A 25,506-nucleotide genomic window follows, 5' to 3' on the forward strand; every position below is an offset into this window, starting at 1 on the left:
TTTGAGAATATTACTACATTCATGCTGCTTCACATCTCAAACTGACCTGGATGCTATTCAGAGATGATGACAGGTCCCACACTTTAAGAACTCCAGTTAAAGACACTGCAACCAAAGAGTCTTCTGTGAAAAGTTAACAGTGAGATAGTCACTTTGAAGTCAATGTAGAGACTACCTACCTATTCAGCACTAAAACATGGATTCTGTAGGACACTGCTTGGATGAAATATTAGTTTTACATAAAAAAAGAAGATAACTAATTGGTTATTATACAAATCATGTAAGCAAATAGTGAAAGTGTTAACAGAAAGAATAGAACTGTGATTTAGTGCATTTAATTTCCCTGATATTACAAAACTAATCTGTGCTTAAATGCAAGAAATGAACCACTTAGAGCCATTGTAAAGGCCTTTCTCTAAAAAATATATTAAATGGAACATGATCAACATTAGGAGCATTCAGAACACCTCACGTGCTATCAATGAAACTGTGAAATCTAGTACATAACTGCTCTGTAAAACATGATTGGATTTTAAATCAGGTAGGATCATACTATATATAAATATTTTATCACAATTTAATTTACCTATATAAACACACTTAAAACATATACCTTGAATTCTTGCAGAGTGTACAACACACATACAATTTATCCAATCAGAAGACTGGGATGATGATAAAGTGTGAAGAACATCCAAAGTCTTAGCATCAATAATAAGAACATCTTGATATTCTCCACAACAAAGCAGCCAGCCTTCACCTGTCATCCGGAATGAGCAATGGTAATACTGGACAAGTGGAAAGCAGAGAGTCAGCATATAGAGCTACAAATGGCAGGGATACTTCTCACATTAAGTATTTCATACTTGGATTTAAAATCAACACTTGCAGCATTACTAAAAAAAAAAAATCTAAGGCATATGTGAAACCATACACAGCGTTGCTACCGACACAAGCACGGCATACAGCTTAGGAAGAGCTGCTTCCTACTTCAAGCAGTATCTGCCTTGCATAAATATTAGGATTATTGTAATTTTGGGGAAGGAATCAAGGTGTTAATTTTCATTAATTGCTAAGGAGTTTGGAACTTGTTTCTCATCGCTCTCCAAGCATCTGACAAAGCTCCAGTTATCAAGAGGCATCTAAAGCACTAAAAACAGGTGAACATGCAGAATATTCATTATTAATTTTTTCATAATGAGTTTCTGATTATTTTCCAGGAAGGATTTCTACTCCATGAGATATTCCTTATTTTGGCATTAAATGCCCTTGTTCAGAAGATTGGTTCTTTCTCAACAGTCACATAAAGGAAAAAAAACAAAACCAGATACGCAGTAAAGGAACAGAGATGACACTGGTACAGAGGGACTATGAACAGTTCTTTTTTGCCATGTGTTTTACATGTGCAAGGACACTTGCATTACATATGTATTTATCTGTAATTTTACACATAATTGCTATAAACAAGTAAGCAGCTACCTCAAATAGAATTTACATTTAAATGCTAAACTTAAAATAAAGAAAACAATCATGTAAGCAGGCAAAAAGAGACCTACAAAATTGTACCTCATTTACAAGTTCTCTGTAGAGTTTTGCTTATGTAATAATTCTTAGTTTATCAGTTAACAAATTGAAGTCTGAAAACAAAAGAAGTATAAATAACTGGGACCAGGATAAATATTGCTACAGATATTATGAATAATCAGAGGTAGAAATGCTTAGAATTTACAAATAATGTTACCATTAAATTAGCTTGAACTAGAAGATCAGTATAGTCAGTTATTCCTCTGAGAAAATCCCACACTGGTTAAGATCCACAAATGGTTAAATGATGACCCTGGTGTTAAATTTCATTTCAAATGGCAAATATGCAGTTTGCACTACTTGACATCTGCCATTCATAGCTGAATTACCTACCCTGAACAAAAGGAACCTACTAGAACAGGTAGGCAGGCTAGTAGTTCAATTAAAACCTAACCAAAAAATAAAGTAAAAATTTCAAATTATGACGCCACTGAAATCAGTGTGCACTAAATCTTCCAGACAATAAGATTCTGCAGGGAATTATATTCTCACAGGTACTGCTGCAGCACAAGCAACCATTCCACATGGAACAACAAAAAGCCTACAACAAAACACACACAAAAAAACCCTATAAAACCCCCCGATTTATTATAACTATCTGAAGGTTGCATTTTAAGAAAATTTCACCTGCTAACAACATCTACTGTTTTTCCTAAGGAAGTTCTCCCATTAGAAGTTCCTGTTTTCCTTTAGCTTTTTTACCCAAATTATAAAACAAAAATCATCATCTAGTCACAATTAGGTTTAGCTCACTTCTAACAGAGGTGAAGGACCCATTTTCTAAAAGTACTTGCTACTCCTTGAAGGGTGAGAATGAATATTCTGCCTCTCATCTCCACAAAAAATGTACCAACTGTCAGCTAATCAACTGGGCCAGGGTTGCCTACTGTCCTGCAGGACTCATCCATAACTTCAACTATTAAAACCTAATTAAGCAATAGCACAAAGCAGGTCATACTGGACCTCTAGTAAATCATAATTTAAGTATTGTGGGTTTGTGTATATACATTCATGTAAAGAATATTTATGTTTTAAATCTCTGCACAAATAAAAATGTAGAATTACTTCTTAGTGTATGCTTTTATACACACACACAGAAAAAAACATACAATTAAGAAGTTTATCTTCTGTAATTTTTGTGGCTTATTTACTCAAGCTTTTTCCTCTTCTTTATAGTTAACAAAAGTGTTTGAACTATTTATGTCAACCAAATCAAGAAAAACGCTCTTTCTTCCTGGAAGCTTTAAAAATTTTGGATTCAAAATCTGGCTACAGCTTGGAGTTACATGAGGCCTCAGATTTCCATCATTTGGAGACTTAGTTCCACCACAGACTTCCTTACTGAAGAAAAACAGCATTTTAATTAACCTCGGAGCCTTGAGCTGCTCTTCTACAAACACACCCAGAAATAAACTGTGTCCCTCTATCGAATCCAGACACATTGGGCCCCTCAATCACATACACACGTGTATTTCAAACAATCCCACATGGCAAAATCTAGATACTTATTGTACCTGGATACAGCTCAAAGCAGACACCTGAAATTATCTGAAGTAATATTTAAAGCAATTTGGCCTCTGCAAATAAGGGATCTGTCCCAATCTGTGCAATGAATGAAAGTGTATTCTTGAAAGTGGGGTGAGGAGCAATCTTTTAGAGGTCAGGAGTTAAGCATCAAAACCTTTCAAAACTTTAAAAATAAGTCTTTCAGCAGATTGTCTTTAAATGTTTGGCCAGATTACTTGTGCTTCTAAAACATGTCATGAAAGAGCCAACATGAAACTTGAAGTTTCCACGCACAAAACAAAAGTTTAGACCATTTCAGTTTGCTACCTGATTCACAAACAGTAAGTTAATCTACTGCATTCCAAATATTTGCAGCTTAAAAGTAATCAGTTTGATTTAAGAAATTCAAAGGAACATAAAAAAATCTCAATTCTTTTCTTAGACAAAAGACAAAACTGAAAAAACAAGATATAAAATGATTTGTATTGTGACAGGGTTTTTTCCCCCAGATTATGATCTATACATTTAAAACTGTATGTTTCTGAAAAAATCATGTTAATAAAGCAAAACTCTTGTAATGAACAGAGATATCCCAGGAAAAGTTGCTATACTTACATGGATTGCTGTATGCCTATAAGGAAGCTTTGTGTTCTCAATGCACTGTCCACTAGTGACATTCCAAACACACATCTCCCTGCCAAAGATAACTTCATATTATTCTCTGTCATTTCCACTCAATTGGTTGGAATAATTTTGTGCCACCAAGTTTTTCTTTAGTGCTGTATTTAAGTGCAGTCTGGTCATTTATAAAGCTTTTTGTTACAGATTACTGGGTAAGAAAATGTTGTAGTCATTAGCAGGGGATGACATACAGTATCTGTTTCTTTTTCTTTTGGTAATTACACCCTACTGCCTTGCAACAAACCTGGCTTTAAGGCCAACTCTGGTCTGCAACAAATTGTAGGTATACTGCCATTACAGCTCATCAACACGTCACTGGAACTATCTGTCATTGGAACTACATCCTCCTGAAAATGATTCATTTCACTGAACTTAAACCACAGGTTTTGAAAGGCATCATGCATCATCTGCCGCGCCAGACTTCACTTCTCGAGAGGAACAACTTCTGTTAAGAAGAAACAGTGCCATCGTGAGGCTGCTCCCGAAATCTGCTGCCGATGCTTGCCAGCCTGAAAACCTGTGTGACAGCCCAGCTACACTCGGTTACGTTTAAGGTTGATGTTTGAGGAAGACACTTTAGCCCGTTTTGCTTATCTTCACATTATTCAACATGAGATGGGACTGGTGTACAAGAGACGCAAACAAATTAAATGTTGTAAATGAGATGTATAAGGTATGTTATCAGAGTTCAACAACTGAATGTTAACTTTGATGCTTTAGATTTTATTAATCAACACATTATTTTCACAGTTGAAGCATTCATTTTTATGATTCTTGACATTATACGTAAGGCCATTTTCTGGATAAAGAGTTAGAGAACCCATGGGGAAAGTATTTTATACATCAGAAAGACTAATCAGGGATTTACATCTTAATCCACCTACTTTCACATTTTATGATATATAAAAATTACTTTAACTGATATTTTTCAGCTGAGCAATAGCAGTGAAATCTATAAACACGTAGCACAGCATCAGAGTAGACTCAGTCTAAACTTAAACAGAATGCTTGTGCTGGTTGTTAAACATTTCAAGGCAGTGATTTCTCCTTCTTTATATCAGAATAACAGTTTTACTGCTTTAGCTACATTACTGTGATCAGGCATGCAAACATGCAAAAATCAGGACCAGAATGGAACTTCAGCTTCTGTATATTGTACTTAATTTACTGTGTGTACTAGCAAGAAGTGAGCAGTATCACACGTGATAAACCTGTCCTACAACATATACTATATGCAGACACAGGATATCCATGATACAAAGCATTATAGATTAATTTATAGACAAACTTCCATGTTAAAAGTACAAAAATCCTGTTCAGTGCTCATTCTTCTGTGGATTAGTCAGGTACATCAAACTCTTAAAGATTCTGAAGTTGTACAGGGAAGGGTATCATGGAATCATGTTCCATACAATTTCTTCCACCCTCACTACAAGGAGATGGAGGCTCGAAAATGGCAGAAGTGAATTATTCACAAGCCAGAAAATGCAGCTGGACAAATGCTCCATCTCCTGAAAATGAGGTTTCCTGTTTGTGATTATCTCAACTTCATGTTGTGACCTTCCAGGGATTAGTGATGGATGCTCTGCCCTTATGTAACACAGATGAGAAGTCAGCAGTAATTTGGTAAAAGTGAACATTTAAAGGGGCCAGAAGACAATTCAATCCTACCTACACATGTTCCAAAGAGGTTCAATGACTCCCTTCAGAGGCAGAATCTTTAGGATGAGAACATCTCTATGGTATATCCATAGCAAAATCCTCATTTCTTTCTTAACACTTTCCACACCAGTTTTTTTGAAATACAGTATCTTTGCTCCCAATATGATCTGGAAACAGTACTGTGCTAAGAGAACTTCAGAACTGAGATGAAAAACGTCATCTCAAAACCCTTGACTAGAACTGTAGAGAAACAAAATTCTAGAACAAAACTGGTTCTGTAGATTTCTCACCCTCCTTTCTGTACATAACCAGAACTCTTTACCACTACCTGTCTAGTGAGACTGTCTAACCTTTCAAGATGAAAAAAACTGTTTCAGGTTTCTTAAAGTTATCCCTTTCTTCTATACTCATGAATGAGAGAATCCAACAGAGATCCTAGCAGCTGGAAAGGATAAGTAAGCTCCTAAGTGAGACAGTAGTAGTCTTAAGGTGCTACAAGGTGTAGCTTGAAGGAGGACAATTGACAGGAGCTCTTCGTGCAAAGAGGTTTCAACAGAGCTGCCCTGTTAATTGGAAAAGATGAATCCAAAATAAGAATATAATTAAGCAGTAAGACAAAATTGTTTAGGAGAGCCCTTATGGAAGTAAGCAGTTATCCCTAACTACCTTCAGCAGCTGAAATCCTGAACAGATGGGCTTCAAACCCCAGCTGAAAAGATTATCAAATATTCAGAGAAAAAAATTCTTGAGTGCTAACCTAGTAGAACTGCAGAAATTAGTTGGACTCAAGTGATGGGCCATGTCACAACAAACACGTAAGAGAAAAGCTGCAAGATCAGGATATACTCCAAAACATCATGTCAGATTTAAAGACAGACAAGGAACATATATGCCTTTTATTCAAGGGCAGTCTTTTCTGTCCTTCCACAGGTACTGACTGAGGAACCATAAACCAGATCAGAGTCCATCAGTTTCTTTTACTGGTTCAGTTCTCAAGATCAGTTCAGGAGGAAACAGAGAAAAGCACCATGACATTAAAATGCTTCTGAACTTGCTAATGTCCCTCAATAGCCCATCAGTCTCCCTTTGAATGGGCCCCAGCTGGATATCTGAATCTGCCAAACCTTTCTATTGTCCATGAGATGATCTCTTAGACTATTGTACATAAGCAATATAGTAACTATCCTACGTAGCTGCTATCATTTTCATATCATGAAATTGGATTCAAACACATCTGCAAATGTATATATAATCTGACCTACACCTGACATACATTTCATGACTTAAGAAATGAATAATTGAATATTCAGTTACCTACCCATTTTCAGTAGCACTTACTACATATGGTTGTTTTTCAAACTCTCTTGCTTTTGCCAAACAAGTTACAGAAGCAGTATGGCCAAAGAGAATTTCTTTAGATGAAACCTAGGAGAATAATACAATGGTTTAACATAATAATTTCCACATAAACTAAGGATATCTAAATCCAAGAGAACACTACTTGTAGATATTAACAAGTAACTGTCAACCTGCTTTATATGCTTATGTTCTTCAGCCATGTTTCTGGAATGCACAAAGATGTGGATGAATGATGCAGTTTGCATAAAGTACAGGTTTTGTATTCACTGCAGTCTGAAAACTGCAGCTTCTGAAGAATATATGGAGCATCAAATGATGTAAAACAGGCAATGTGCAGAACACCTCTGGCCTTTACCCTACAGCATGAGAAGTAGGAACTGATAGACCAAAGTTCTTAAGGATGTGTTTCATACCACATGTTTAAATAATCTCTCTGATTAGCTTCACTGTATGCAAAGGTCTTAATTGAAAAAGGTAGCCCCACAAAAATGCAACCTTTTAAGGCTATATTTGAGTACAAATGGGGCAACTAAATATAAAAAATATTAGAACCATAGTTCTAGGAACACAGAATAAAAACACTAGGAACTGTTTTGACTCTGTTACATTCTCAGAAAAAAATATGAAATAATCAAAGCAATAATTTGCATCTTAATTATACATAAAATACATATTTCATCTTCCATCTTTCTTGACTTTTTCTGCTGTTAACCTGGCAGATACCTGCAGTTTTATAAATAGATTCTTTTTCCTTAAATGACAGGCCACGCTCAGCAACTGATTTACAAAAGGGAAAAAAGACTTCACAAGATAGAAATCATGATAATTGTATATATTTACTTGCTGCCATTACTCAGAGCACAGAGTCTCAAATTATAATCCACAAGTCATGCTAATTTATCAGAAATTTTCCCAAGTCTGCAAATAGCAGGTTGCTCATATAGGCATTTCACTTTTTGCTTCATGAGTTTCCTATAACAAATACCACACTATCTTTAAAAATTCATCTGAATAAGTGCAAGTCTGGATAATCCCATTGTCAATACTAAAAGATAAAACTCCAGTCTGTCTATTTGGCAAACCGTAGCACAGTGGACACAAACCTTCAGGTCTGGTGAAAGATCCCAGAGACATATTTGTCCTTCTTGACTTCCTGTCACTATGGTCTGCTGGTCATCTGTGACCAGAATGGCAGTGATGCTGTGGGAGGGAGCTCTTCTGCCCCACACGGCCACGGCCGGCACCGATGTCTTCATAGTCAGCACCTGCAAAGAGAAACAAGTCATGATGACCCTAAGCAACATGAAATGTAAGAAAAAAATAACCTAAAAATAGGGCAATGTAATCGACATCTGAAAAGGGAAGCTATAAAATGTTCCTATAAGGAGTTGATGAGGCATTGAAACATTTTATTTCTGTTGCCAGCACTGACACTTCTGGGGACAGGTACTATCACAATACTGAAATATCAGCAACGGGAGCTTTGTCCGCCCCACAAACTGGTTTAGCTCTGGTGGGCCCATGTGACTGTTTCTTCCTGATTTTGGTACACCGTGAGTGCACCATGGCTCCCCTATTCCCTCCAACCAACGGTGCTGCTCATCCTCAGCAGCACTTAACTGCTGGAGCACAGAGATGGCACAGGAGCAGGGTGTCAAAAGTCTGGGACCATTAGAAGGATAAGGCAAGAGAAAAATAACATGGTTGGAAGGATAGAACTGGTGGTGGGTCAGGGAGGAAGAGAAAAATGAGGCCCAAGACAGGAAAGCACTATATACTCAACCATTCTGTGCCATCTCCTACGACAAGAACCAGAAGATAGAGGCAGAATTACAAGCTGGGAAATGGGGAGAATGAAGAGACTCTTCCTGTTGCCCAAGTCATGAGTTCCTTGTCCAAAAAAATTTATCGTCTAATAGATTTGCCCCTGCTGCATAAAACTAATTTAATGGAATTGTCCAAAATGACTGATGGTCATTAGTTAATTCAGTACACATTCTTAAGAACGGCATTTCCAGGAAACTCTTTCAATGTCTACACAAACACCAGTACCTAAAAAGTATTCCAAAAAATCTTCTTATCAAAGCGTTCTACTTTGCTTGTTTTTAAATTTGATGTCTGGTCCTTTTAAAACCACTTCTGCTTTTTAGTTGGATTCTGTAGAAACTAGTAACACATCCAGCAAGTATGCCTCCTTTGGGTCAATTTAAGTGAAAGTATTGATTGCTAAAAAAAAAAAACTGACACAGATAAACAATGTCTTTAGCATCTTTAAATGAAAGACACTAAACTGCCAGTGCCTACCTTAGCCCAAACCCAAAAATCCCCATATATACAAGTCACCTGTTTCAAAACTCCCAAATTATTGACTGGAGTACACAACAGCATCCAGCACTCCTTTCCTGTATCCTATGATGGTAGTTCTTCATTTTTCCAGTGAGTCTGTACAGATGCTTCTAAACCATTTGTTTACCTTCATTTCCTTTCCACTGTCCAGAGAAAATGCCAGAAGATTGTTGTCACCTTCTTCTAGCTACTGTCAAGGATGGAGAAGGGTATGGATGGAAAAGTTGACTTGTGCATGTGAAGAAACTCTTTCGAAAACTGAAATTCTCTTCAACTTCACTGAGGGTAGTTTTGACTCCCAACAGCCAGTTGGACAGACAGCAGACATTGAGCAATGTCAAAAATGTTTGTATACGTAAAGATGCTATTCCTAAGTGTGAGTGAATAAGAAAAAACAGATTTTAAGCTGTTTCAGATTCACCATTGTCTGGGGTCACTTAAATATGTTAATTGTTCTTTTCAAAAATACTATGCATCACCTACTTTTTAATCCAGGCAGCAATAATACCACTGAAGAGAGCAATAATACCACACTTCAGAGAAGGTATGCTCCTCTTTGTCGTGGAGAAAGGAGAGACAGAGCCCTTTGCACATCCTAAGCAAAGATGTTTAAAATGAAACAAGATGCTGAAGTAGTGCAGTTGGGAGAAGTCAGTGAAAAAAACATGACAGCAAAACTGAAATCTTGTGAGAAGAGACAGGAACTGGGTACAACAAAATGCATGGCAATCAGTAACAGCAAGTCAGAGGAAGAAATACAGCAATGATGTAAAGGGACGTGAAGAGCAATTCCTGTGATGTTCAGAAAAGACCACAGCATAGAAATGGAGTAACACTATAAATGTTCTGCTTCTTACTGCAAAAGGATTTTCACCACATTGCTCTGTAAACTATACAATTTTTTTTGTTAATATAGCATTCAAGCCACATTAACTATCTGTACAATCAAGTTACTTGTTACACTGCAATTACAAACTGTTAAAAAAATGCCTTTTTATCAGGTTATAAGCATAGGATTTAAAAGGCAAACCAGGGGTTTCAACCTGACCTCTGGATCACAGCAAAGGCTCTGTCATGGTCACGGTCCAGCAACACAACCACTTCTGAGATGAGGCTCTTAAAACACATTGCTGTTTGGCTGTAGTGTTTCCCCACAAGAAATTCTCCATATAAAAATCTCTCTGAAATTATTTTAAGAAGCAGTCAAAGGGATCAGGGTATTTTCTTTAACTGGAAGATTTAAATGGAGCACAACTTCAGTTACGCTTAAAGAAACTGTAACCTGGCACAACAGTAGCTGAAAGGGACACACACAGGAGGGGTCTTACTACACTGAGAGCTGGTTTTGAACTCAGCATTAAAATCTGACTTTTCTAAAACTTATTTTTTTAAATCTCTAGTCATATGAAGTATTATTCTTACTGGTAACCATGAAGTCCTTTTCTCTTGCAGAAATAAAAGGTGTTCTAGCCAATCGAATGATATGGTTTTAGTTATCAGCAAAAAAAAAAAAAAGGTTGCCATTTCCACAGGGTTCATAAAATGGTGACTGCCAAAACAGTTTGATAACTCAAATCCTGAGTCTTTAAAGTGCATTTGCTTTCATATCATGTAGTCATTTATACTTGTACCATGTGAGTGTTCAATTAGTGTAAAACACCATAAGGAAGCAAAAGTCAGGTTTGTACTGCACTGAATATTGAATACTAAGTCATAAATTATATTTTCTTGTAAAGAAAGCATAGAATCAAAATCAATATTCTTAGCAGAAGACCTACTGCTGAGCAAGTGATGGGCAACAGAACTCAAATCAACAAGTTAAAAACAAAAAACTTGATAGAATTAACTAATGTATAGGTCTATTTGCAAAACTTAATTACCCATGAGTGAGATGAATTAATAAAAAAACTACTACTACAGACAAAACACTGGTTATAAGAGAATTAATTTAGACTGAAATGTCATGAGAGTATTTAGTACATTTTCCTTTACATTATCACTGAAGCACAAGAGAAAGAAAGCAGAAGGTATATGAATTTTCATGTTAATAGAAAAGTCCTTAACTCCCCCCCCCCTTGCTTCTTGGTTAACTTTTCTTTTGGATGAAAATATTTTGATGCATAAGTAGTTTGATGTGAAACCTTTGCTTCTAAAGTGTACCATGACTTCACTAGGAATGGAGCATATTCACACACACACACATTTTGTCTGACAATACTCAGCTTTACCAAATGTGTTAGTGATGCTGATGGCACCTGTAGCAAATTTCTTTGAAATAAAGTCAGATATTTAGCAGACTGTTCCTTTAAAAAAGGTAAAAATTGTTTCCACAAAGTCAAATATTGCCCAAGGCATATCTGAGCTGCATGGAGCTTATCAGCACGTGTCAAATTCCCAGAGCTCTGTCCACTCAAGCATGTCTGATTTGCAGCACTAACCCCTAATTCAACTTGAAATCATGTTTCTCAGTCCTATTCCTGTTTCTCCCTGCTTACAGCCTAATAAGCTTATTTGTCCTGCCCCTACAACAACATTGCCAAAAGGTCTGCTCTCATTACTGAAAAGTTCCCTGTTTTGATGATGTGAAATGTTTCAGATTAATTCTCTAGGTGGGAGCTCAGTTCCTAATTTTAAGAACTTTGATATATATGAACTGTTATTTCTGAATTCATTGAAATGCACACCCCAATTTGTTTCTTTATTAAGAGATGTGATTCTGAAACTATAGTTAGTAGTTCAATAGTGTTCAGAATGCTCCCTCCAGTAAAGCTTCCTTTATGCTTGTGAGCAAACACTGCATGGAAATGCAAGGAGCAATAGGGAACGTGCTCTACAAGCTTCAGTGGGGGTAAAGCAGAACCCAGATTTCTCACTTCCAATCTCTGAGAGATGTGTGGCCATATTCACAGAATTTAACTGTTTGTATTGGATTAAATAAATTCCCTCTATTTACAACCCTTTAGATTCATCACTGTAATAAAGGAAGCATTAGGAAGTAAAATCTAGGCAGAGCCTGGTAGGTTTTCATGACGAATTCCTAAGGTTTCTGTGTTTCTAATCTCTCTCATTCTCTGATTCCTGTCTAGTCTTTTGTTTTATCTGACATATTCTCTTACTATCTACACAAGAAAATAAAATTTCATCAATATTGGTTTTACTCCTAGTAAAAATCTAATTATTTCTTTTTAAAACAGCTTTGCAGTCTACTGATTCGTTCTATACTGCTTTCAGAACATTGTCAATTTACTTTATGATATAAACGTTGCACTCTCCTTAAGCTAATATTATGTCTGGTAACCAGCAAAGATAACATTTCCCAAACTAAAAAACTGTATTTACCAACTATCCACAACGTATAGCAAGTCATCTAAGAATCAATAATAATATATTAAGTTTACAAGATTTTTGGTAAAAGTATCTCAAGTACAGAAAGGAAATGACCAAATAAATTACACTAAACACAGCAAGACAAGATAAAGGTAACAAAAGATACTTGAAGTAATTATTAACAAAAAGTAAAACAATGAAAGATTTATAGAGGAAATTAAAAGCTAGTTCATAATCAGTACATTGTACAAGTAAAGCAATAACTGGCTCCTTTAAGAGGCAGAATCTGCTCTCTGTTGCCCCAGCAGTAAAAAAAAATATTTCTGTGTTTCAAATATTTAGTTGATATATCTAATCAGATGGGGGCAACAAGTAAAATACTCTAACGATCAACATTTCTATCCTATGTCCCAATTCCTTGTGTCTTAGTATATCCCACCAGAGCCCTCAGTATTCCACACCTTTTCCCTACTTCGCTTTCTGCTCCAGGTGCCGCCCTGGAGCCCCTCCCTGCCAAGGCCGGCACTCCCAGTTCAGGAGGTGCTGGGAGTTCCCTGCAGGGCCCGGCGGGCTGCACCCTCACCAGCCGCAGGCAGAGCTGAGTGACACCCGGACCTCTCCCGGGATGGGAACGTCCTGCTTTTGCAGTCCAAGGGAGGAGAGACTGGGACCAGCAATCGATACAACCCATTTTAACCAGCAAGAGCCACCTAGTAATACCTTGTTTGTATTTCTTGAACGAGTGACACAAGAAACACTTATTTCATTCCACACAATAATTCACCACAATCAGAAGGAGCACAGTAAGGGCAACACCATCTCCCAGCTGCTGATTACATCAAAGGTTTGCAGCACAAATTCAATTTTATGATGTTAATCTCAACCTGCCACTCAGAAATTTTCTCTGAGGGATATGATTTTTTCTCTGGATTTCATTTTAAGAATGATTTTCTTCTTCTACAATCAATAAAGATATGTTTTCATCAAAAGACTCTATCTTGGCAGAATTCAATTGGCCATCTCAAAACCTTTTGGTGACACAATATTAATTAAAATAGTTTATGTTGCACCTAAGCTGGAAAATGGGGCAGTGAAAACATCAGCAACTCAGAACACTTGTGTTTTTCTTACTGTCATATGCCACAGTAAAATAATCTACACTTCCTTGAAGTTACTGTTTTACCCCATGAACTGTTACATTATATTAAGCTCCCTAGAAAAGTCTCTCAACATGCTCTTTTGCTGAGTAGATAAATTAAAAATGTGTGCAAAAATATGAATTTCCACTCTCTGAATGTCATTAAAGGCTTCAACAATAATCAATTATATCGTAGCTGTTTAAACACATTAGACAACAATTAATGCATGTGAGCTAGCAAAGGTGGTTCTGAATCACATATATCAAGGATATAAACCAAGTTTGTTTGAAAAAAGAAATACATTATACAAGTGTGTGTGGAGCCATAAAAGTTGTCTTCTTTAAAGAAGTGTCTGAATGTCCTATCAGCTACAAGAATAGTCATCTACAAGAAATGATACATTGCTTAGGCAGTATGCAGAACTACTAACGTGAGTTATTTGCCCCTTTCAAAGCCTTAAGCACAGAAGTATCACTTAAGTCATCTTCAGTGGAGTTACTCACATCCAAATGGTGAAATGCTTTGCTGCAGCGGAGTTTAATCAGGTTTTAGGACATTCACCCATCAATTCTCACAGGAAAGGACATGTGATAGAAAGAGCCATCGATTTCTGCAGAATGTAAGATTTCTGTGAACTTGCATCTTACTTAAAGACAGATCTTGCTCTTAATTTTATATACATTCAGTCATCCCGATCTTTATCGAAAGTAACAGTTTTCTATGTGAGGAAGTGCTCCTTCCTCACGCTAGTAAAGGGACAGCTCCCTTCATTTTCTCAATTATAAATTTGCTTTTGAGCAGAGACATTTATGTCCTTGACAGAGTCGATGATGCCAACATAATCCCACACAAATCAAAGGGCCTAGTAAGGTAGTACCTACTTGAAGCTTATGGCCTATATAACTTGAAAAGTGTAGAGTGTTACAAACTTGAAGTCTCTGCCAAGACTTCAAGCTGTAAGCAAAAGCCACTTGCAAGCAACAAGAGTTTTAATAGACTTTCATTTTCATGAACCAGCCATAACAGAATTCATTCTTATTTACTCTGCTTTAACACAGAAAATATACAATCAAGTAAAGACACATAAAGCTTAAAAACAAATTTACAAGAATATCAAATGGAGGCAGTGAATATGAATCAAAGCTTTAAATCACTAATTTTGTCTTCCTTAAGTGACCTTGAGCTCATTTAAGACAAAAAACCGCGTTGATGAGAGAGAGGTAATATTTTTGGTTCAGCTACACTGTACTCTGGGATGTTTAAACAACAAACAAAACTAGAATCAGAAGCTGGAAATAAAACAAAATATATCCTCTGCCTTTGTTTTTTGGATTGTGATGTAATAATCATTAATCACTGTTGTGATCAATTGCATCATAATGAGGATTTCTAAACTCTGACAAGAAGAACTGCTTATTTTTCCATTTCACTCTTAGAATACTCTCAATTACTAAACATATCTCTCCAGTGTTCTTTGCTATGGGGCATGCAGCTGTTTGCTGTAAACAACTCCAAATGATTTATTATATGTACAGTCAAACCTGCTCAAGTAAAAAGACTCTGTTTATTATGAAGCAGGATCAAAGTCCAAAACTGATCCAATGTATTGCAATGCATGGATTGCAGTTTTCATTACAGTGAACTTCTAATTCTAACACTGAAAAGTTTTTAATGAGAAAAACCTGATCTTGTCATGTAATCAATCCTACTGACACAAACCTCTTGAGCAGAACTACCTCACCACAACAGCCATTTTTGCAATGAGTAATCCCAGAAAGCCCATAGTTCTGTACCATTGGCATCACTGATATACTAAAGTTTCATGATATATTAAGAGAACACTACTACAGTTCCCAGAAGTGACTAGGAAAGTAATCATGACACAAACACAAGGCTCTAAGTGAGCCATTCTAATTAATTTCATAGTTGAGCAAGTCTCAAGAAAAACCTCCAAGCAAAACTATTTTCACAAGTAACTAGAACTCCTGTAAAAAATAATAAAAGTGTTTCTACTCTAAAGCTCTGCATTTATTTGCTAAGAAATCACTAAAATAGCACAAAAGCATTTTTCCATTTCAAGGAGCTAATATCTTGAACTCTGTGCCTCCACATTAATGGTTTTCTCCAAAAAAATCCAGTGAATAGATATACTCTAAGACAATTGATGGAACGCATACAATTCACTAGACTACCTTGGAAACAGAAGTTACAGACATTTATCATCAGAGTTAAAATACAACAAAGTTACGTAGTTGATGCTAAATACATAGAGGACAACAGAACCTCCCAGAAACTTGGATGAAGTTTGCCCAGGAAAGTAAGAACAAACGCCGCACCACCCAGAGAAGGCTTCGCCACGCACCGAAGAGCTCCGTGGAACCCAATGTCACCGCTCTTGGCCACGACGACACCCAACCCCATCCCCGGGGGAGCGGAGCCCAGGGCCGCACGGAGCAGCCCCTCCGAGGGACGGGACGGGGAGCGAGCGCCGGGCTGGAGCCCGGGGGAGAAGGGGGCTGAGGGGAGCAGCCCCTGCCTTACCGCCAGCGGCTCCCGGGCACCGCGCGGGGGGCAGGACCGGCCGAGGACAAGGGGAGGGAGCCGGGACGGGTTTTATCGCACTCGGCAGCGGCAACACCCAGCGAGGGCGGCGCGGGCCGGCGCCAGCTCGCTGTCCCCGCCACCGCCACCCTCAGCCCGGTGAGCGAACGGGCTGTCGGGGCCGCTCCCTGCTCTGCAGTGGTGAGGGGGAAACACGGGCTGGGGGAGAGGTACCTGGGAACAGCGGGGCTGCAGCCTCGCTGCTCACCCGGCTGCCCGGCACGGCGCTGAGGACCCGGCGGGGCCGCTCCGCACCAGCAGTGGGACAAACCCCCGAGGGCTCAGCTGCTCCTTAAAGACACCCCCGCCGGGTAATGAGGCGCAGGAGAACTTTCACCTGTCTGCCCTTACCTTAAGTACAGTGAAAGGAGCATTTCTCGGGAGGCGGGGGCAGCGTGATTTCCCACAGGTGTGGGCACCAGCAGCTGCCGGGTGTGGTGCCCACAGAGGCGGGCACTTCATAGTGTGAGGGCTGTGTATCGTCGAGGATGTGAGTTTTGTACGTTCAGGCATTTCTGTCTGAAATATAAACCATAGTGAATAAATACATTAGGAAAGTCAAGCGTGATGTCAGTTCAGTAGTCTTCTTCTTCTTGGTTCCTAGGTCGGTCACAGAGAAGCTCAGGTCTGCAAGGGATTCTTGTGAGGGGGCCAAGCCGGACTGGCTGTAAAGTATACACGTGAGCTCATCTGAACTGCTGAAATACTTAGTCACAGTCACATCTAGGGCTGCAAATAAAATCATGAGACATCATTATATTAAAAAAACCTCTAAAATCACGTCTTCTTAAATTTGTTTACCTGATGCTTTTCAATTTTTTACAAAAATTACATTGAAATCCTCAGAGAGTTGAAAGGAGAGATTTAAGTATATATTTGGTGCCTATTTTAATGTAATAAATGCCGATTTTAATGTAATAAATGTGATAGCTAATGTATGCAATGTTTTTATTTTAGCATTATTGAATTTGCATTTACACTAAGACTATTTGCCCAAGACATCTGACTCAACATAAATAATAATAATGTCAAATGTGCTTCATAGTCTGCATCAACATGCTACATTTTATAGGTAAGCAAATACAATAAATAAAAACAAAAGCCTATAAAGTTTGTAACATGCTGAACCATATTCCTGCAAACTTTTTTTGTTGTTTTAGCAGTTTTGTAGTTTGGATTTCAATAAAATAAAAGACTTTAAAGATCAGACTTCTTAAACCACATCACTTTATGAATTCTTTTAGGTAGACAAGTCCTGAAAATGGAAGTTCAATATAAAGGGTGATGTTTGATTAGACTGCATTAGGCCCAGTGTAGAACAGTGAAACATGGTATCTTAGGTGAAAACTTAAAAAGGTGTCTCTTTTCTTGGCTTGTTTATAGAGATTTTAGTAATAATCATATTGAAAGCAAAAGGAGATGATACAAGTCAACATACTTTAAAAATCATAATACTACTTTTCTCAGAAAAGGGGAACACTGGCCCTTTAAAGTCAGTAGTGATAATTGGAGCCTCAGTTAAAGTTTTTGTAGTCAAAAGAAGCTTATCGATACAGTGAAATTGTATGAGACCAAGTAGCCTAATGGATAAACTAGATATTGCTTGTGCTTTTTGACACTTCATGTGAGTTGTGAATTCTGCCTGTGAACCTAAATAAATTATTTTGACAGCCTCTCCTTAATCATCAATACCTGGAGGTTTCCATAAGAAAAACTGTCACATACATTTTAGCACAATTTGACACAAAGGGAAGGTCACACCAAAGACCTTAATTGCATCTTTTGCTCAGACAGGGTCGTGAAACTGTGATTCTTTTTCGTCTTTCAACACCATACATGTTGCCTTGGTAGAACAAATCACTCCATAAAAGTAATACACATTAATATCATATAAACATATTTCATAGAATCACTGAATGGTTTGGGTTGGAAGGGACCTTAAAGATCATCTAGTTCCAACCTCCCTGTCATGAGCACCTTCCACTAGACCAGGTTGCCTTTCAACCCTGACCTTGAACACTTCCAGGGATGGGGCATCCACAGCTTCTCTGGGCAACCTGTGCCAGTGCCTCACCACCCTCACAGGAAAGAATTTATTTCTAATATGCAGTCTAAATGTGCCCACAAACCATTCCCCCTCATCCTGTTATCACATGCCCTTGTCAAAAGTCCCTCTCCAGCTTCTTTGTAGGCCCCCTTCAGGCAGGAAATAAAAAAATTTGCTGAAAATTGTTCTGTACACATTCTGCTATTTTAAAAATAATGATTTGGCTCTGAAAAAATTACCTGATTTATAGATATCACAAGATTTTTAATATAACATTATTCAGTGTTTCAGAACTCTGTTGTAATTTCTTTTAAGAGACCAGAAAGTGAGATTTTAAGGCCTGTTTCAAGAGCAAAATATAGGATTTTAGGCATAATTGCCCTGAGTATGAGGGTGAGACAATAATTGAAATCATTACTATAACTTTTGCATGTTATTTCTGAAAGTGTTGATACGATGATCAGGTTCACAGAAGTCTGGTTTATTGCTCTTTTCCTGTGAAATGCTCCCTCGCTATGTCCCTTTCTCACTATCCCTGGTTTAGCCATCTCATTATCCCAACATGATTCTTTTATCCCAACATGATTCTTTTTAACAGAAGGGGTAAAATGAGGGGTTTTAAAGTATTTTTCAGATTCTTTTGTTGAAGAGGATTTATCTTGGCTTGGTGAACTAGTGCTAGATTCAGAAAGGCAATGTTGCATTACAGACTTGAGTATTCAACTACCTGGAGACATTGTGCAGCTAATATCCTCATTGGTGGTTTACTTTTCTCATCTGTAATTTCATAAAAATTATATTTACTTCCCTTATGAAAACTCTTGACGTCTACTAATGAAAAGCAGTTCAAAAACTTTGAAAAAACTTCAGGAATGTGAAAAACTGGACCTGTTTCTTGAGATCTGGGGTTGTATGAACCTGAACTTGTACATTCATACTTCTCATTAAAACCAATATTGGGCCACTATTTTATTAACCATTCAGGCCATATAATAATTTCAGTCTCTGTCGGGATTATCATCATCCAATAATTAATTTCTCTAGTTTTCTTCCCTTCAGCTTCTTTTGAAATTTTTTCCTCTTTATCTCAATGGGCAGCAAAGCAATTTCAATAAACTAAAATATTTATCTGGCCTCAATTAGCAATCAAGGCATGTTTCTGAGATGAATAAGAGCAATTAGTGGTTAACAACATTGTTGACAGATGTTACCTACTGAAATATGAAACAGCACTAGCTTAGATTGCATTAGGGGATAGTTGTCAAGTACTGAGAATTTATTATATTATCCTATGTATAATGTGATGAAATATTGATGAAAAAATGTAACATTTCATCACACTGGAGCTATTGTTTTGCAAAGATAAGCTATGAGTATGTTCACCACTGGCTGGACTTCTGGAGACTTAAGAATACTGTTGATTAAATCAACAAACCTTTATGAGAATAAATGTAATTTCACAAATTGCTGTGAGATAAAAGGGTGAGATAAGTCTGTATTTGTTACATTGTGGAATTAAAACCAGGCAGTGCTTGGTGATACAGAACTCTCTTAATAACTTTCTTACTGGCTTTACAAAATGTAGTTTATTGCTTGGCTTTTTTCCCAGAAAATAATAAATTTGTAGTCACTACGTCCAACAAAGGGGTAGCTTCACAATATTAATAATTTTAAAACATGAGTAATCAGTATGGTTTTGCTTCTTTATTGTAATGACCAAGGAATGTCATTCACTCTTTGAGACACCAGAGGGAGCAAAGTGCAAACAGGGAGGAAGGAAAAATCCTATTTACAGCTTAATTCTGCTCGGAATGCAAAAACGTGGTTTGTTATTGTTGAATTGTGGTTTAACTGCATTTGGAGCTTGCAGAAGTAACCTCCTTGTTTTGTCCTTCTCGTATATATTTAAGGGCTTTTTCCTTGCTTTGATTCCTCACTTCACGTTTTTTCCTTGCAAGGTTATATGTGTAAAATGGATTTATTTTTCATTCTTTGCATTTTTCTGAGGAAAAGTGTGGAATAATAAATTACATTTTTAAGAGGGAAAAACATGAGGGAGTTTTTGTAACAAATTTCCCAATTTAAATGTCTCATAATAAGGATCACGACCACAACATTTCAAGTATTCTTGGTCCTGTAAGGCCACACATATTTGTTTCTAAGAGTTCCTCACTTAATACTTTTGGGACATGAGAATCCAGGAGAAAGAAATTATCTATTCTGTTTTTATACAGAAGCAGAAATATTTGGGTTTCTTATAGGTTTGTATTTAATGTGGCTTTAGGGTATAAAGTAATTTAAAAAAAAAAAAAAAAGAAAAGAAAAAGCTGAAAATGCTGAGCTATTACTGGGGGGTTTTAGAAATATTAATTTAAGTATTTTGTATGTATTCATTTAACAGAGATACAGGAAATAGGATGTCTCATACAGTTTGATTTCTACTATGGTTTCATGGCTTTTCTTGACTACAAATATTTTAAAGTGAACTGAGAAGAGGATTACAGTCTCAAAATTATGGATGCAGAGCTCATGCAGGTTAAGTGCAATCACTGAGTGTCCCAGGAATGGAGGATTTTTGAAAGCATTAAGAAAAGGTACATTAAATTTGCAGCATATGTAACTAATTGTGGACTCATAAGATTATCAGGGTTAGAAAAAATTCTGCTAAATAGCAGAGTGGTCAAACTGAAGCTGTTGGAGTGTTTGCTCAGGAACTTTTGGGCTCATTTAAGAGTGGAGGTGAAGGAATTACCGAGCCTTGCCTGATTTATTGGCAGGAGCTTTGTTCTACCACCTTTCTTTTTTTCCCCATGTATAACTGACACCGAGAGAGCTGCCTGGGTTCAAGTGCTCTGTTAAATCAGAAGTTCAGAGGGAGGATTGTATGAGCACCAACATACGTGAAACGATGAAAAATGACACATAATTGAGATTTATAGTTAGGACAAGATACAGAGGCCAGAGTAATAAATCTGGTGCCCAAGATTAGTAAAATTGAATTTCTTAAGGAAAAATAATTTAGGTACATGTTCTATGGTATTTTAAAAAAAAATAACTATGTTTACTCATTTTGAAAATAATGAAAAAAGGGACAAACTTTTCGTTGTTGTCTCAAACTTTTCATGTGCACTATGAAATGCAGTTGTGTATTTTAGTATTTTTTTCTTTTTTTTGTGAAGTAAAATGTTTACCATGCTGTGTTTTAAGAGATTAAGATCTGGAAACACCTGAAGTACATTTGGAAATGAGAAATCATTGCTGTTTTCCAGAGCAGATCAGACACGAGCCACTAGAGGTCTCTGAATGTAAAATGAAAGCAGTCAAGGGGGTTGCCAAGGCTACAGCAGAACATGTGGAAGAGCAATGCAAGCGACTGGAAAATATTTCCTTTCATAGGGAACAGATTGGTACTTCTAACAGTGAGTTACTGAGTACAAATGTTTGATTTGGCCCCTGATAAGCTGTTTGTTTCTTTTGAAACTTATTCCTTCTCAATTATAATGAGCACGGTGTAATTTTTGTGTGGCAGGAAGCAATTTTACAGAAATCATACCAATGAGCAGCAATATTAACAAGGAAATAAAAACCTGTAGAAAATCTTGGTTAACTTGAAATAGACCCCAAAAGAGAAAATGCACATTTTTACGAGATTTATATTTCCTTGCAGGATTTAATGTCACATTTTCTAATCTCTCTTGCTGCACAAAGGGTCAATGTTTTCTGGTCCAAAAAACTCCATCACTGAGGAGACAGAGGTCGCAGTGGAGGCAGAACTGGTCCCAAACTTAAGGACTATAATCAGAGTCTGTGATCCTCTTCCCAGTTAGTGCAGTAGTACAATGTTTGTATGTATTCAATTTCTGTTTAAATATTCTGTAAAAATATTTTTCTTTTCACAGCATCCTTGATTGGAAGATCCAAAAGCATTGTACAAATGCTAATTCCAACACTATTCTCAAAAGACAGGTGACAGTTTTCTGAGTCCTCATGAAATTGAAGTCAAGGAAGGGCAGATGTGAAATGACAGGCAAAATCTGTATAAAAAGACTCTTCATGTGTGAACTGAATAATCTATTTTTTTCTAGAATTTAGGATCAAATTAAAAAAAAAATTTTATGTTTTTTTTAATACCTCCAAGTATTCAATTATTCAAAATTTTAAAACTTGGGGCACTTATTTGCAGTTTAAATACCATAATATAATAAGATCAAACCTGTGGGATAAGTCTATTTTTAGTCCAATAGCCTACTATCTCCTGTGACTATCACAAATATGACAGGTGGAATATGAATCTATGACAAGTTATTGTATTTTTGTTTGTGTTAAAACTTCAGGATTATTTTATTGCTGTGACTTCACTGCAGTTTTGGAGATTAATAACAAGTAGATATTTCAATGAAATTTATATCTATGTACTTGGTGCTTAATAACACAGAACGTTTTGAAGGAGGGCCCTTGGTTTGTGTCCTGTTGGAAAAGGGTAAATGGAGTGCTTCAAACTCATTTATCAAGGTGATTCCTGTGAAGCCCAGAACACATCCCCTATTATCCCTAACCATAGTTGCTCCAATCTTTTGGAGACAAGGACAAAACTGATCTAATTTGTAGTTCCTATCTGCAATATTGCTCATAGTTTCTCAGGGTCAGAAATCAGCTGATTGATTTTCTGCTTATCCTGTCGCTCTGATGATGTATCTCTTGATAGCATATTTTGTTACAGAGTTCATTATTTCTGTCTTTTATCACTTACAAACTCTACTGAAAATTATAGAATACACTGGGGGATGCAGAGTCTGTATTTCTGAAAGGCAGAAATGAACTGTCCAGGAAAAGTGATTTTTTCTTTTTTCTTGCTGTCCTGGTTGAATTTCTGTTCATGGATTTCAGCTTTGTGTGTTATAAGGCTCACCATAATGATAATATAACTATTTATCTTTGAATTTTACCTGAATTGTGCGTAACGTTTTCCTTATAATAGACAAAAATCTTCTCCCACTAGCTCTAACTTTAAACTAACGACTGACTTCAAGGGGGATGCAAAAATACACTTTATCACTTAGTCTTCTGAGGTGATTGGCATATATCTTCATGTGCTAGTGTTGAGGAGATGCTGATGAATGTTCAGCTGAAAATTTCACTGTCTGTAATAATTTGCAAAGGAGCAAATTCTCTTTCTCCTCAAGAGAAGAACTTCAGAAGAAAAATAGCTAAAATGTTGGTGTTCCAAGGCCAAAACCCCTTTAAAAATACACATGGGTCAGCATAAAAATAGCCAAGAAAAGATGGCTTCATGATGGTCTCAGACAGAAAAGTAGGGCATGCAAGGAAACTGCTCCTATATTCTGTATTTTTAATATCAATTGAAATTTGGATTTTTTTTCTCACCAAGTTTATTTTTTAATGTTCTCTTTCATAATTGATATATATTAAAACAGCAGTAGGCTGTGTCTTCCTTTCCCTGTGAAAGTTAGAAGTTGTCTTCCACATTCTTTTGCAATCAGTATTCCAATGTTCTCTGATCCTTGTTTTCCTTTTGCAACATTTTATATTAAAATCTATGAGTACATGACCTTAGTTATTGCATTACGAGTATCCTGTAGACAAGAAACTTCCTGAAAAGAACAATATGTAGTTTTGCTGCCAAGTAGGTAAATCATCAGAGTGAAATCTCCTTGCTTTTGATGAATTAACTGGAAGATGGTGGCAGGCTTTAATCTGCTAATGTATTCTATGTGAATTCATATAAAAAAAAAGAAGTCGAATAAAAAAAAGGCAGATTCTCACTAAAAAAGAAAGTATGCTCACAAATGAAAAGGATCATATCATCCTCATATCAATTGAAAATTTGGCTTGGAAAATAATTAGATAGCTCTTTTAGAAGCTGATCACTCAACAATGTCAGATCTATCTATACATAACAGCACTGTTATACATATTGTTATAACACACTGAATAGAATGAAGTCACTATAGGCAGTCTTGAAATAGTTTAGGTAAAAAATACAATGTAAACAATTTTGCTTCTTTTTTTTTTTTTTGATTTCTTTCTAAATTCTCGGTTCTGCATATAGATCTGGCATGCTGAGACCTTTTAGCTGAAGTCAACATATAGGGCTGAAGTGTTATATCAGGCATTAATAGGGAATTGTAATATGGAAAAGGGAAAACATTGAGGAAGGCATGGCTGAGTAACAGGGTAATTAACTGAGGTACTGAAACTATCAGTTGGTGAAACGTGCATGTTGTACTGCAGCCTCTACTCTTATGCCCTTTAGCCAAACACCATCTTGACAGCTTGTTCCAGCTCAGTGCTTTTCACTATTCCTTTGTTAAATATAATAAATACTTTTTCCAAATGAAAGAGCATTTGTACATGCACTGTTCTGAGTCCACAGTGACCTTCTGCCTATGTTCAGGTGTTCTCTGCATATTTCTTACCATAAAGTCACAACATCTTTCCCAGTAGCTTGTGTAAAAAACAGCCATGGCATCACAGTAAAGTAAATGAGCCACAATGGCTGCTGCTGCTGCAGCTGCAACCCAAGAATTCAAGGAGAAAATTCCACGGGAAGGGCCCTGATATTTGAGGAAAGGAGTGGAAGAAAGGAAGAAGAGTCAAGTTTGCACAGTTTCAGGGAGACACAGAGATGCAGCTGTGTAACTTTGATTCATGCTAAGGCTTACTGTGAACTCTATTTACTAATCAGTGATTAGATTTTTGTTCCAAGTAAATATTTTTTTTCATGTGATCCAAGTACACCGTTTAGGATAATTTCTCAGCTAGTGTGCACCAGACTATCTTTGTTAACCACAGTGGAATTCCACTGCTTTCATAATCTGGAAACCTGTCTCTAAAAGTCTCACACTGCTGTGAGAGACTTGATCAGAACAGAATTCAGAACAGAGAGATGCAAATATATTAATCTAAAACACAAGACCAAAATGTAATATGCTGACAACTTCAGATTATGGCATAGTAGCATGATCCTAAAACAACATAAGTACTTCTTATGACACTTCTATGGAGGGAAAAAAACTCTACACATATTATGCATAGTGACTGTAGATTTTCATGATGTCCTGAACTACATTTTCTTCAATGTCACACTTAACAGTTTGACCTTGTGAACTTTCACAGAATCACAGGGAAACTCTCAACACCATCTAGTCCAACATCCCTGCTTAAAACAGGGTCAGCAAGAGCAGGTTGCCCAGGGTTTTGTTCAGTCAGGTTTTGGGTATCTCCGAGGACAAA

At 36.9% G+C, this 25,506-nt stretch overlaps 1 protein-coding gene across 1 annotated transcript in view; it reads right to left on the reverse strand.

The window, feature by feature from the left end:
* WDR72 (WD repeat domain 72) overlaps positions 1-9,428 on the reverse strand; it is a 104,340-nt gene extending 94,912 nt beyond the window's left edge. Inside the window, 6 exon segments of the mRNA XM_032700629.1 lie at positions 47-123; positions 614-788; positions 3,706-3,784; positions 6,752-6,858; positions 7,896-8,057; positions 9,266-9,428. Coding sequence (XP_032556520.1) covers positions 47-123; positions 614-788; positions 3,706-3,784; positions 6,752-6,858; positions 7,896-8,057; positions 9,266-9,271 — 606 coding nt within the window. The 5' untranslated portion in view covers positions 9,272-9,428.
* Positions 9,429-25,506: the final 16,078 nt, after the last annotated feature.

Source organism: Chiroxiphia lanceolata, chromosome 12 (assembly GCF_009829145.1).
Source record: "Chiroxiphia lanceolata isolate bChiLan1 chromosome 12, bChiLan1.pri, whole genome shotgun sequence".
Classification (NCBI taxonomy): domain Eukaryota; kingdom Metazoa; phylum Chordata; class Aves; order Passeriformes; family Pipridae; genus Chiroxiphia; species Chiroxiphia lanceolata.